The sequence below is a fragment of the Henckelia pumila genome, chromosome 4 (genome assembly GCF_033568475.1).
Source record: "Henckelia pumila isolate YLH828 chromosome 4, ASM3356847v2, whole genome shotgun sequence".
Taxonomy (NCBI): domain Eukaryota; kingdom Viridiplantae; phylum Streptophyta; class Magnoliopsida; order Lamiales; family Gesneriaceae; genus Henckelia; species Henckelia pumila.
In genome coordinates this window covers 68,118,226-68,132,169 of record NC_133123.1, presented here as the reverse complement: position 1 = coordinate 68,132,169, position 13,944 = coordinate 68,118,226, and the positions used below count along the sequence as shown (strand labels likewise).

The 13,944-nt window shown below is 34.5% G+C and overlaps 1 protein-coding gene and 1 long non-coding RNA gene across 3 annotated transcripts; one reads left to right on the top strand and one right to left on the bottom strand.

Moving 5' to 3' along the window:
- Window positions 1-1,043: 1,043 nt before the first annotated feature.
- LOC140866975 (uncharacterized) lies at window positions 1,044-4,054 on the top strand. 2 transcript variants are annotated; one of them, XR_012145007.1, is made up of 4 exons: window positions 1,044-1,257; window positions 1,581-1,642; window positions 3,796-3,848; window positions 3,930-4,054. It is a non-coding gene; the product is annotated as an uncharacterized lncRNA (long non-coding RNA). The 2 variants fall into 2 exon arrangements; XR_012145006.1 differs by having other exon boundaries at window positions 1,044-1,642.
- A 3,052-nt stretch (window positions 4,055-7,106) lies between these two features.
- LOC140861143 (F-box/kelch-repeat protein At3g23880-like) lies at window positions 7,107-8,252 on the bottom strand. Its single transcript, XM_073264153.1, has one exon. The coding sequence runs from the start codon at window positions 8,250-8,252 to the stop codon at window positions 7,107-7,109; it is 1,146 nt and encodes a 381-aa protein (XP_073120254.1).
- Window positions 8,253-13,944: the final 5,692 nt, after the last annotated feature.

The following is a 13,944-nucleotide window of genomic DNA, read 5'->3' as shown; positions in this document are numbered from 1 at the left end:
TGCATATAATTCACATAATAACACATAAATGTCATTTAACCCAAATATAAATTTTTAAATAATCATTTTCCCTAATTATGCAATGCGAATTTACGTATTAAAATTTCCGGGTGATACAATAACCTCGGTAGCCATTAGGATTGATATAATTAACTTCCTCTACGGTATGTGATCCTTCAACTCCAGTTGAATCTGCAACATTAATCTTATTCAAAGAAGCTACCTGTGTAGTCAGTGCAGATAATTGAGCGGTGATCGATGTTAGAGGATCCACTGCATACACTCCAACTGGCTTCTTGACTCCCATACGCTCAGATGGTCATTGAAAACTGTTGATCGTCATCTGCTCCAACATATCATAGGCCTGTACATGGTCCTTTGCAAATATAGTACCTCCAGCCGTAGAATCCACATTCATCCTCGTGGGCGCATTCAGTCCATTGTAAAACCACTCGATCTGTTCCCAATCTGCAAAATTGTGGTTAGGAAAACGTCTAAGTAATTATTTGTACCTTTCCCACGCCTCGTATAGTTGTTCAGTGTTCATCTGCCGGAAGATGCTGATTTCTATCTTCGGTTGGGTGGATTTGGCAGGAGGAAAATATTTTGCAAGAAATTTTTCTGCCATCCCCTCCCAAGTAGTGATGCTTCCTAGCAGCAGTGACTGCAACCAACTCCTTGCTTGATCCCTGAGAAAAAACGGAAACAAGCGTAAGCGTATAATATCCTCAGATACACCATTAATTTTTACCGTATCGGTAATCTTTTACTATTAATTAAGTATAAGCATCGTATAAAAACTGACGGTGTCTTGGTCTGTTTTTCAAATACCCAAAATTGTCCCTTTGTCTACCCACGTTCTTCTTGATCCCATCCAAATCACTCTTCCCTTTTGACTATAGATTGTGTATGTTCAGTTTTCTTTTAAAATTTCGCCACTTCAATGCACGTTCTTCTCAAGTCAAACCGTCTATTTCTCTCATGAAACAAACAATCGGAACACTAGATTCTTTCAAACAGAAAAATCTCAAATCAAGATGGTTGTTGCTTCTTCCAATACCAATAAAAAAACACTCCCACAACACTATCGATTATCAAAATATTCTGTTGTAGCTTCTGCAGGAAGTCGATTTCTTCATACAGAGTGGGGCATATGGTAGCAGACGTGGTGATTCTCTCACTCTCTGGCGGCTAGATTTTTGAAGAAATTTCTCGGTGCCAATAAAAAAAAAATCATCCCACAACAAGATTGATGTAGTGAGTCACAATCAACTCCACTTGATTTACGTGTGAGAAATTTTTTAACAACTTCATTGTTCCATCAATTAATTTCATTCAACCTCACGGTTAGATTCTTTTTCTTTCCCTTCCAATAAACATAATCTATTCAATGTTAATTTTTAATTTCAAATGTAGGTTTTTTTCATTTTCAATTTTTAAGTTTTGCTAATTTGGAATCATCCATTTGATTTGTTATTACACTTCCCAATTCAATCATTTCAGTGTATGATCTCACGGTAAATTACATTTTCAATTCAACAATTTCAATGAACGCTATCTCATTAATTGTTTGTTGTTAGGTTTGTTGATTAGTACCATTTGTCTTTTGGATCGTTCTATTTTTGAGATATAGCCTATACAGGTAAGCACTTATTTAACAATGATCTATTTCGTTATTTAATTCACACGGGCTGCTTTAAGTTTTTATGTTCATTGTTGGATTTGTTAATAGACACTGTACATACATAATTTTATCGGAATTGTTGGAGGTGTTAGTTTTTATGGTAAGCTTCTCAGAAATCTGAACCGTGTGTTTTCTATCTAATCCAAAACTTTTAATCATGTTATCTCATTTGCACAGATTTTTGAAAACTCATAGATGAATTAGCGATTTACCATAAGAAGCTTTTCACTTTATTTAATATGCCTTCATTTTCAAGGTGAATCAAGGACAAAATCCAATCATTTTCGGGTTATGTTAAATTTTTTATTTTCATTGATTTGGTTGGTATCTATACCTACGAACCTTTCTAAAAGATTTCTAAAAAATCCAATCACTTTTGGGTTCTGTTAGATTTTTTACTTTCCATGATTTGGTTGCTATCTATTCATCCTTTAAATACAATTTCTTCATGATGTTGCTTGCCATTGATTTTTGATCATGTTACCTTATTTCCAGAGATTTTGTGAATGATTATATGTGAGTCAGTGATTTAGCATAAATAGCTGTTCTTTTTTTAAAAAAAATGTCAACTTTACTTTTGTTATCAATTGTTTTGTATGAGTGATTCTGGTGATTTGTTGGGTATCATGTTTTAAGTCAGCATGAAATGATTGATCTCTTTTGCCTTTGCACAAATACGTGAAATTTTATTTTTGATATAGGATCTAGGTTGATGTAGCTACAACTTGAGGGATATTGTGTTTTCTTCATGACTCCGAGTCACCGGTTATTTATTGTGATTTTGATGTTTGTATAGGAATTTCATGCAAAAGGACTGCTGCTAATAAACATAGAAACCGAATATATGTTTACATCTTCTCATGGATTCCCTTATGGTAAGGAATTATGATGTGTTTCTTTAATTTTTAATCTTTTATTGTCAAATTAAGATTTTTCAAAAATTTGATTGTTGGGTATCTTTATTTTTTATTCTCTTTATTGTCAAGTTAAAATTTTTATGATTTGTGATTTTATTATTATCTTCTCCTATCATGATTGTTTATTTAACAATCCGCCAATTTAATTTATATTTTCATTTTATGTTGTTTTTATGTCAATACGTTTAACCGTTGTTAGTTTTTTACACCATATTTTTTATTATTTCAACTTTCATCTTTCGTTTTTCCAACTTCTTCTCCGATATTTCTGATTTACACTTTGCACAAATTTATCATATTTTGCAATAAATTTGTCAAGTCTCAAATCATGTTTGAGCATCTTTTATGTTGTATTTCAAGAAAATAAATAATATCTCTTGCATTGATTTTCCGGAAAAGTTTCACATTTTATGTTAAATGTGTTTGCAAGAAATAGATGATTCGTTTACTCATTCTTACCACAATTGGGAAATAGATGATTCATTTTATACATTTGGAGCAAGCGGAGAAAGCTTCTATTATTTCGGTTTGTGGAATTTCGCAAAGGAAATGCAAGGTTCTTTGTTTCTCTTAAAATTTAAATTTTTCTCTTACCCAAGTAGATTGACAGTTAAATGTTCTCAATGGGAGTCCGATTATGAAAATTTAAGGATGTCTTCTTGACTATATACTATTAAGAAATGATCATTTTTCAGTTTTTAAGATAGATGAGTTTTTTTGTTTTGATGTTCATAGATGGAAAAAGCAAATAATAAGATTTCTTATCGTGTTTGAGTAGACATTCATCGCTCATAGCCCATTTCGCACCTCTAGCTGCTGCTGCACATGGGTTTTTATATATTGGATTCTAATTTAATAGAGGTGTTGTACTGATAGCGTTTTTTGTGTTCATCAGTGCTGGATTATCTTCGATCTAATCAATTTTTTGTGTTGGATTACGAATAAATTATGAGTGTTGTTCCTTATGTGCGTGTCCAAGTTTTACTTCTGAAAATTTTATGCTTGGATGATCATAATGTGTAATGTCGTGATCTGAATTTGTGAAGATAGGTCCACTGGTATTAAATGTAGAGTACGATCAAACATCAATGCATTAGAATATAAAGTATTTCAGGTTTGTTATATATTCATTCATGTTTGTAGAATTCTTTTCTTATGAGTCTTTTTTGGGCTGTTTGTGTATTGCTTTTGTAGGTAATCACCATTACTTCTGTATTTCATCTCCTTCTTTGGATGTTTGAAAATGGGTAAATATATGTTATGCTTAATGGATATTACTTTAATATAATATAATATATATTCTTAGTTTATAACTATTATTCTTGCAGTTCGACAAACGGCGCAAGTAAGAAGACAGGTTCTGACCCGTTGATTCAAATATTTATATCACATGTTTATAATGAGATACATTTAAAAGTTGTATATTTTGTTTTTAAAAATAATTGAAAATTGGGGGAAAAAGCATGTTTCAATGTGAAGGTATATATGAATGTGTTATTCTTTCGATATTTTTCTAAAATAGCGGCCGATATTCCATTTAAATCATTTATCACTTTTCTAGGTTTTCATATTGATGATGATATTGACCGCGATACAATTATTGTATACAAAAATATCAATGGGTATATTTAATGTGAGTAGTATCACACACAGTATTTTACTAAACACGTCATCGCATCATATTAAAATATATATTAAATTTTAATTATTTTGCACACGCAGCGCGTGTGCCCCTGTCGCTAGTTTCTAAGAAGGTCCGCAGGTGCGGGTGAGGATCAGCTGTAGCTTTTTCATTGAATTGGTTTGATTGCACCATGTTGATTAACGTCGGTTTCAGTTCAAAATTGTTGGCGTTAATGGTCCCTCGAGCGATTTCAGAATAGTGAGCCTGGTTCGTCGGTCTGAAGTGGTCTTTGATTGGAACCAGGGGAGCTTGATTTACTTCTTCTTCAGTCATTCTTTCAATTTTTTCTCTTCTAGTTCTTCTTAAAGCACATGCAGTGCGCTCGATCTCCGGATCAAAAAGTAATGAATTCGCACTTTGAGATTGTCGCATAGACTGCAATTAAAAATAAGAAGATATCAATTAGTAACTTAAAATAAAATAAATAAAACTCTAAATTAAAATTTAGACTAATTGGTAACAAGACTAAAAAAAATAATCAAAATTTACTCCCTGGCAACGGACCCAAAAACTTGTTGTGAAAAATACTCGCAAGCGTACGAGTGTCAAGTTTTAATATAGTGATAAAATCAGATATCGATCCCACAGAGAGTAAATTGAAAATATTTAGTACTTGTAATTAAAATAGTCCAAAATTTATCTAGAAAATCAAATTTTCAGAATTTTGCAGAAAAATAAAAATAAGCAGAATTTTTTTTTTGTGATAGCACGCACACAACTTGCAGATATAATCAATCAGAGAAAATTGGTCTGGAGGTTTAGATTTCACCTGGTTTCAACAACAGTCAATCCTAATTAATTAATGTTCATGAATTTCAATCAATTAATAGCCAAGAACACTTAAGTGTATTATTCCCTCTCCCGAGTGCCGAATAAAATATATCAACTACATTTCAGTTTCAATATCCCTATTAAGAATCTACTTGCAGTGATCAATTCAAAACTATGTTCTTTTTAAAAGCTCTGTTAAAATTATACACTCTCCCGAGTTATATAAATAATTAACAGTGTATTTTCTATTGGTCCTATTCAAAATCTCCTCTCCCGAGTGCCAGATTTTAAATAAATATAACAAATCAATTATTGATCAGATAATTGAAAAGACAATCAATTCTAGAAAAAAAACAATTAATCTAGAAGAAACTCAATTCAATAAAATCAAAAATTCATGAAAGTGTCTACACAGGTTCCATCCGACCTCTAGACTCTAAAAAATTAGTTCATAATAAAATTCTGAATAAAACCAAAACATGTCCAAAAATTCAGACATGAATTCAGAATTAAATAAATAAAAGATAAGAATCAAATCCGTCGTCAACGCCGTGTCCGGTCGATCAAGCTCCGTCTTCGTTCTTCAAGTTTGTGCCCAGAATTCTTCCTAGAAATTCTTCACTTCTCAATCCCTGATTCTCTGATGTGTGCTAATCTGTTGTGGCGGCTTACCTCTTTCTAATTGCACGATCAGATCTTTTTATATGTTCACACCAAAAGCCCAATAAAAGAAAGCCCAAAATTTCCTTTCCGATTATTAAAAGTCCACGTGCGGGCGCTCCAAAAATTCAGGCGGGCGCGCATGAGTCTCTGCCAAAATCCCAGAAAGCTGCGCGATTGCTCTTTCCTTAAGCGCTTACCACAAAACTTTAGCGCTTAAACAAAGCCCATTAATAAAGCCCATTATCCCTTTCTCGATCTTTTCTTCTCCTGACTTCTTTCTTCTTTCTTCTTCAATTTTCTTTTCTTTTATTCTTTTAATTCCTTTCTCTTCTCAAATTCTTATTTTTTTTTTCTTCCAAAATAATTCAATAATTTTCTACAAGTACAAAAATAACAAAACACACATATAAATCTGCTCAAAACAACCAATTAATAATTAAAATCATATATAAATTAAGTGTATAAAATACACTTATCAAAATCAAATATTTGCTAACACAATAGACACTCAAGCATTGAAGAAAACATCATTTGCAAGAGAAAAACACGCACAAAACATAAAGAGATTGTTTGAATTTTGTAGATATTTTTTTTTTAAAAATTTTTTATTTAAGCTATAATTTTGTTCTTTTAAAAAATTTTAATTTTGACTTTAAAAATTATTTTTTTAAACACTTATTTGATTAATTATACAAACATCTTATTAACGAAAAAACATTTTTTTTTTAAAAAAAGTAGTTTTTTATACCAAACGGGGCCGGAATTGAAAAGAATATGTGAGTGATTAGAATCTTTGTATATAAATAAATACTTCCATGATTCACCATTTCTAGCTTTCTCAAGATAACGAATACGACAATACGAAGCAATATCATCTCCAAAATTAAATTCTTGATTATAAAGTTTAACTGGCTACTTAGTTCTCAACTTAAATAAAAAATTATCGGCAAATTGTAACATCATCCATCTCACCGTGCAGCAAGCAAGTTAAGAAACATGACGGAAAAACTACATAGTGATATTTATTAATTAAAAATCAAAATAACAATACATTTTTGTTTTTATTTCAACAATATATTGTAATGTAAGTTTTGAATATCAAAATAAGTAGAATATTAGCGTTAAAGATAGGATTCAACCAAACCTAAATTATTTATTTGCACATTTCTCAGGAAAATTTGTAATAAAATAGTAATAGGGTTGTAGATATCTGCAAGTTTTGCAAATCTCAAACATAAGCATGAATGTGAATTGATATACTAAGCATTAAATTGCATAGAAAAAGTCTCCAACATAAACATAAAATAAAATGAAAACAAACCAAACTCTGGTCTTACAAGAAAAGATTAAAAACACAATAAACAAAAAACCTGAACAAACATGAAAATTATATATCTTTTAAACTAATCAAACTTTCCTCGTAAACAACCCCACTATTAAACAATCCACGAAACGGAAAATTCTTGCACTTTTTTCCGGGGATTGTATAAGCTTCAACTTGACCGTCAAAGATTTGAAGAAGCAACAACTCGTTCTTCACAAAACAAACAGGGGAAGAAATGCCGCACGCGTATATAGCAAAATGCTTGGTCCAAGATTCCACAACTCCATATTCCTTCATCACCCAAATCTCAACATCATTCATTGGATCTTCATAAGGTATTGAGGTAGAATCCCATAAAACCATGGCCATGCAACCATCTAACTCCATCAGGCACCGGTTCCTATCATTAGCCGGAAAGAAGAAGCTGTCGTTGAATTCAATCTGTCGAAATGTCTCGGAAGTAACGTCGAAACAAAGAATGCACGGATGTTTCCCCACAGCAGTGTCTGCATTCCAGTGAATCATCCCATTGATGAAGACTCCAACACTTGGTGGATGACTGATGTAAGGCACTTTTGCATCGATTTGTTTCCATGATTTGGAGGCGGAATCGTACAAGCCAACCCGGATTTCATTCAGGTCAATTTGAAACGAAGGAACAAAAGAACCCAGCAGTCTATGTTCCCATATATGTACAACCTTGTAAACACCAGAAATTTGATCAAACCCAAAACCATATCCTAAGGGTTGGCCGGTGAAATTATTGGCAAATATTAGAGGGGGCAGAAACTTTAACTCCCGCAATGCCGGATTACAAAACAAAACAACATTTCTCAGAGAGACGCAGATGAGACCGTTGCAAGGACCCTGAATTGGGACGATTGACTGATTGTACAAAAGGTCGTTCAGATCATCATTCAATAAAGGAAATGATAGATTGGGTGAGACCAATGATTCGGGGTGATTCGGATCGTGGAAAGAAAATTCCGGAACGCCTTCACTTGGTGATGTGGAAAAAGTGAATGGGATGTTTTTCAAAAGAAGAACACTCCGCTTTCTGTCGGATTTCAGTTGCATGTGGATGAATAAAGGACTAGTGATCAAATCTCGCCAAGATTTAGAAACACACTTGAATTTCAATAAAGACTTCACGGGGAGAAGTATCAAAACTTGTATGAGCAAACCGATCGGGAGCCGTGGATCCGCCATGGTTAAGAAAGCTCGAGTTTGGAGGTAATATGAATTTGTCGCTGGTGAAAGTATGGAGTTTAAAGGCCGATGAGACACCGCACAGAGACACTTGGCTCCATCATGCATGCATGTATTTGCCTGTTGTTTCCTAGTGATTGACGCGTTGGGAGATTTATAGGGGCTCAATAAACTATTGGTACTAGTATATTAAACACATGCATTGCATGTGCACATAATATAATTTTATAAAAATAATAATTAAAAATTAAGATAGTGGGATAGTGGGAATAAGATGTGAGAGTTTTTTAATCCTAAATTATATTTTTATCATTTAATCATTGAATATATTTGAAAGAATTATATGGATAAATTTGGACAGTCTCGGAAGCAAAATCAGATCAAGTCTAAATTTTTATGCACGATAATCGAAGTCGACTGGATTCAATTTCTTTTGAAGAAGATTTATTTCATATTAATGTGTTAAGAGATTTTTTAGGAGTCATGTTTATACAAATATATTAACATGATAAGTACTCTAAATATTTTGTAAATGGTGTATTTGTGTTGTTATGGGATGTGTGTTTAAGAATCTCAAGTTTTTTTTTTATTTTTCGTTATTAGGTGTTTGTATTGATTTGATAGGATTTTATTTTTGTATATTTGTGTTTATATTAAGAGTTTATTTAGGCTAGGGGTGTGCATTAAACGGTTCAAACCGAAAAAACCGACCAAACCGTAAATTTCGGTTTTTTGGTTCGGTTTAAATGGTTTTTCGGTCGGTTCTGGTTTTGATTTTTGATAACTTCGGTTTTCCGATCCAATTACGGTTTTGAATTTTAAAAAACCGAAAAAATCGAACTGACCATTTAAAATATAACAAATAATAAAAATAATTAATATATGTTATTTTCATTAGGTTTACTGATTTGCCTCCTCCCTTCTTTACTTTTCACCGTTAGTTCCTAACTTGGTAACCGTCATTCGTTATATTTTTTATTATTTTATTTTTATATATGTAAGATAACTAACAAATTGGTCACAAAAATCATAGCTATGCCTATTTTTATTACTTAATTTTGATGTTTTAAGATAATCAAAAACTTGTTTTGATCACTGTTTTTTTTATTATATTTATTTTAAATAATTTAACATACAACTTCATTTATAAGTCAAATTGTTAATCAAACCGTAATAACCGACCGTAATAACCAAAACCGTAATAAAAATAACCGAACCAAACCAAAATAAAATGGTTTGGTTTAAGATTAGGAATTTGAAAAACCGTAAACTGAAACACCGAACCGAAATTTGTTAAAACCGAATCGAACCGAACCGACCATTGCACACCCCTAATTTAGGCTTATCTCTTTCAGTATATATCAATACTTTGTATTGATTTGATAGAATTTTATTCTTGTATATTTGTGTTTATATTAGAAGTTTATTTAGACTTATCTTTTTCAGTAGATATCAATACTTTGTATTTATATACTCCTTTGTGTGATCAATAATATTCATTCGTTCACAAATTTTTTATATGGTATCAGATTCCCACGATTTGATAAGTGCAATTTATGCACTTAATTTATATATGATTTGACTTGGATTTTGTTATGTATGGAGTGAATTTTATGCGTATTAGTTGTTGTTTTTGTGAGATGAGGATTTGAATAAAAGTAGCGAGAAGAAGCGGAAAAACGAAATATGGACAGTGAAATTCAAAAAATTACTGGGAATGTTTGAGGCATAAAAATCAAATCTCCATCGTTTAGAATAAATTTCATGATGTTTTGAAGCTATTGTAAAAATTTCAACTCAATCCGACGGTTAGATTGTGAGATTCGTGCAGCTGGAAAATTGTATGGCGCATATGCGGGAAAATGTGGTGCATATGCGGAAAATGGCAGAGAATTGAGAAATAGGAGGCGCATATGCGTGAAAAAATGAAGCATATGCGAAAAAGAAAGAAATTGAAGAAAGGAACAAGCGCATATGCGGGAAAAATGAAGCATATGCGGAAAATTTCAGAAACATGAAGATTTAAGATCGCATTTCTGCGTCAACAATTAGGCTTCTGCGCGATAGGGTAGGAAACTAACATGGAAAAGAATCACGCATCTGCGTATGATTTAACGCTTCTGCGGGCTGAGGAATTTTGGAAACATTACAGTGTTTGGAAAAAATTTGGAGACGTGATATTGGGCTTGATTGTGGGTTTTTAAACAACTATAAAAAGGAGCCGCCACACAAATCTGGAGAGGAGCCTTCGCACAAATCTGGAGAGGAACCGCCATTAAAAACTCAGAAACAAAATATCAGAGCTTGAACGTGAGATCAAGAGAGGAAATTAGAAGGGAAAAATCTGCAATTCACGTGAAGAAATCAAGCAACAAAGACGAAGATCAATAGTTCGGACACGACGTCGAATATTTGGATTTTTTTTATTTCTTTCGAACTTATTATTATTGAATTGATGTCTAGAATTAAAAACATGATTTGTTTTTGCAATATTTTGATTATAAACTAAATTTTATTAGTCTAGAGGGACGATGAAACCTGGTGTAAACATCTTTTACAACTGTTAATTTTATTTGATTGAATTCTCCTAGATTAATTGTTTTTCTAGTTTTGATTGTCTTTCAAATTACTTGATCAATAATTGAACTGTTATATTTATTTGAAATCTAGCACTCGAGAGAGACGATTATGAATAGGACTAATAGAAATTACACCGTTAATTGTTTATATAGCTCGAGAGAGTATATAACTTTAATTGAGCTTTTGGAAGAACATCGTTTTACACATATCACTAAGACTAGATTTTTAATAGAGATATTGAAATTGGATCTTAGTTAATACACATTATTTGTTGCTCGAGAGAGGTAAATAATATAATTAAGTGTTCTCGGATATTAATTGAATAGAATTCGTGAAAATAATTTAATTGCAAATAATTGTTGTTGAAACCAGGTGAAATCAAAACCTCTAGACCATTTTCTCTCATTGATATTTTTCTGAAATTGTGTGGGTGCTTGTTTAAGTTTTATTGTTTATTTGGTTTTTTTGCAAATCTCTCAAAATTTGATTTTTTAAATAAAATTAGGACTATTTTAATTACAAACACTAAATAAATTTCACATTACTCCTCGTGAAAATGATAATCTACTCACACTTTATTAAAACTTGACACCGTGCACTTGCGGGCACAAAATTACGCAACACGACTCATGACTCTAAACCCTAGAAGCTCGGCTCTTCCACCGTCTCCACCATGTATGTCACCCTCAACGCACCTTCTTCTTTCATCGGCATTAACGTCACTGCTCAATGTCCCCTTAAACTAACCTCTACGAATTATCCAGCCTCACGGAACACTCGGTCGAATGTATAGGCATAGACAATCACATGACCTCTCTGTGTCAACAGGCATCCCAAACCCTGGAGAGAAGCATCTGTGTGGAAAACATAACTACCTGATCCAGAAGGTAGAGTTAGCACTGGTGCAGTTGTCAGACGACGAAGAAACTCGTGAAAACTCTCCTCGCACTCTGTCTTCCAAACAGAAGATACATCTTTCTTCTTCAACTGCGTTAAAGGCTTAGCAATCAGATAAGAGTTCTCCATGAATCTACGGTAGTAGCCCATCATCCCAAGTAAACTGCGAATCTCCTAAACTATCTTCGGACGCGACCAGTTTAGAATAGCTTCCGTCTTAATAGGATCAACAGAAACACCGTCTCGTGAAATCACATGACCAAGAAATACAACTCGATGAATCCAGAAATCACACTTGCTCAACTTAGAATACAATTGCCTCTCCCTCAGCACCTGCAAGATAGTATGGAGATGGAAAACATGCTCGTACATACTACAAGAATACATCAGGATATCCTGATCGCAGATCGATCTTTGAGTAAACGGAAGTACCCTGCAGCTGATCAAACAGATCAACTATCCATGTAAGATGATACTTATTCTTCACCGTTACCTGATTCAACTGTCAATAGTGTATACAAAGTCGCATCGACCCATCATTATTCTTGACAAACAGCACTGAGGCTCCCCATGGAGAAACACTCGATCGAATGTAGCCCTTACCAAGAAGATCCTGCAGATGCTTCTGCAACTCTCTCATCTTTGATGGTGCTAATCGGTATGGAGCTTTGGAAATTTTGTCCCTAGCAATAACTCAATGTCAAACTCAATCTCCCGCACTGGTGGCAAGCCTGTAATCTTATCCGAAAACACATCGGGAAACTCACGGGCCACCTGTATCTCCTATATGCCTGGTCCCTCCAAAGATGCATCGATGACGTAGATAAGGTAGTCTTCCCCGCTAGACTCTAAAGTAGTCGAGCTTTCATAGCAGAAACCACTAGCATCGGAGGTCGCGCTTCCACACCGTAGAAGTATCATGCCTCTCCATCCTTAGGACGAAACTAGACAAACCTCTGATAGAAATCCACTATAGCTCTATAGGTAGTAAGGAGATCTATCCCAATAATGCAGTCGAAATCATCCATGGCTAAAACCATCAGGTTAGTACTTAGATAATGCCCCTCAAAATAAAATATGCAAGCCATAACTAGGCGTTTGGCTAAGTCCTCTTGACCCATCGGAATCGATACCACTATAAACACGTCTAAAGAGATAAACGGTAATCTATTCCACTTAGAAAAACATGCCGAGATGAATGAGTGAGATGCACCAGTATCAATCAAGACACATGCAGGAAAACCACACAAATACAGGTACATACGATCATCCGATCACTGTCAGCCTCCACCTGCTCCTGGTTCAGTGCAAAAATTTGCCCCTGAACATGTGGCTGTAGAGAGGAATGACCACGGAAAGAAGTCTGAGAATGTTGTCGCTGCTACTGCTGGCTCTGCTGCTGAGAGTGCTGCTGGTGGTACTGCGGTTGCTGCTGTTGGACAGATGCCTGAGAATTTTTGGAACCGCTAGCTGCTCCCATAAGGTTAGGGTAGTCCCTCTTCATATGACCCTCCTATCTGCACTGGAAACAAACACCAGTCATACGAGTACACTGGCCTGCGGGATGCTTACGCCTACACTGCTAGCATCGGCTCATCTTCTGGTTACCAAAACGTTTTACTCCACCAGTTCCGAAAGAATAAGAAGAAGTGCCTCCACGTTTAAAGATCTAGTCGGTCTAGATGAGGAAGAAACCATGGACCTGTTCCTCCGAAGACTTTCCTCCGCCCGATGACAATGGCTCACCAAACCCTCGTAAGTCATGTCGCTGCCCAACGCAACCAGCCGATGAATCTCGGGGTTAATACCCTGAAGGAAAAGATCGTGCTTTTCCTCAAAACTGCTAGCGATGTGGGTACAGTAGGGAAGAAGCTCAAAGAAATTCTGCTGGTACTTGTCAATGGACATCGTCCCCTGCCTCAAACTCAGAAACTCGCTAGCCTTCGACTGTCAAAGGGCTGAAGGAAAATATAACATCTCAAAAGCAGTCTAAAACTCGGCCCAAGTAGCTGCTCCTCTAGCTGCTATAAACTGTGCGGAAGTAGATCTCCACCACATCCTGGAATTGCCCTCTAAGAGAAAACCCAACGTCTCCATATTCTGTTCCTCTGTGCACTGGAACTCTTTAAAACAATTCTCCATGCGATCTAACCAGTATTCAGCAGCTCCAAGTGTCTCACCTCTTACCAATGGCTTAGGACTCATCTGTAGAAAA

What these genes read in the sequence shown, in the direction of transcription:
- LOC140861143 (XM_073264153.1), bottom strand. Translation starts at nt 8,252, where the DNA reads ATGGCGGATCCACGGCTCCCGATCGGTTTGCTCATACAAGTTTTGATA.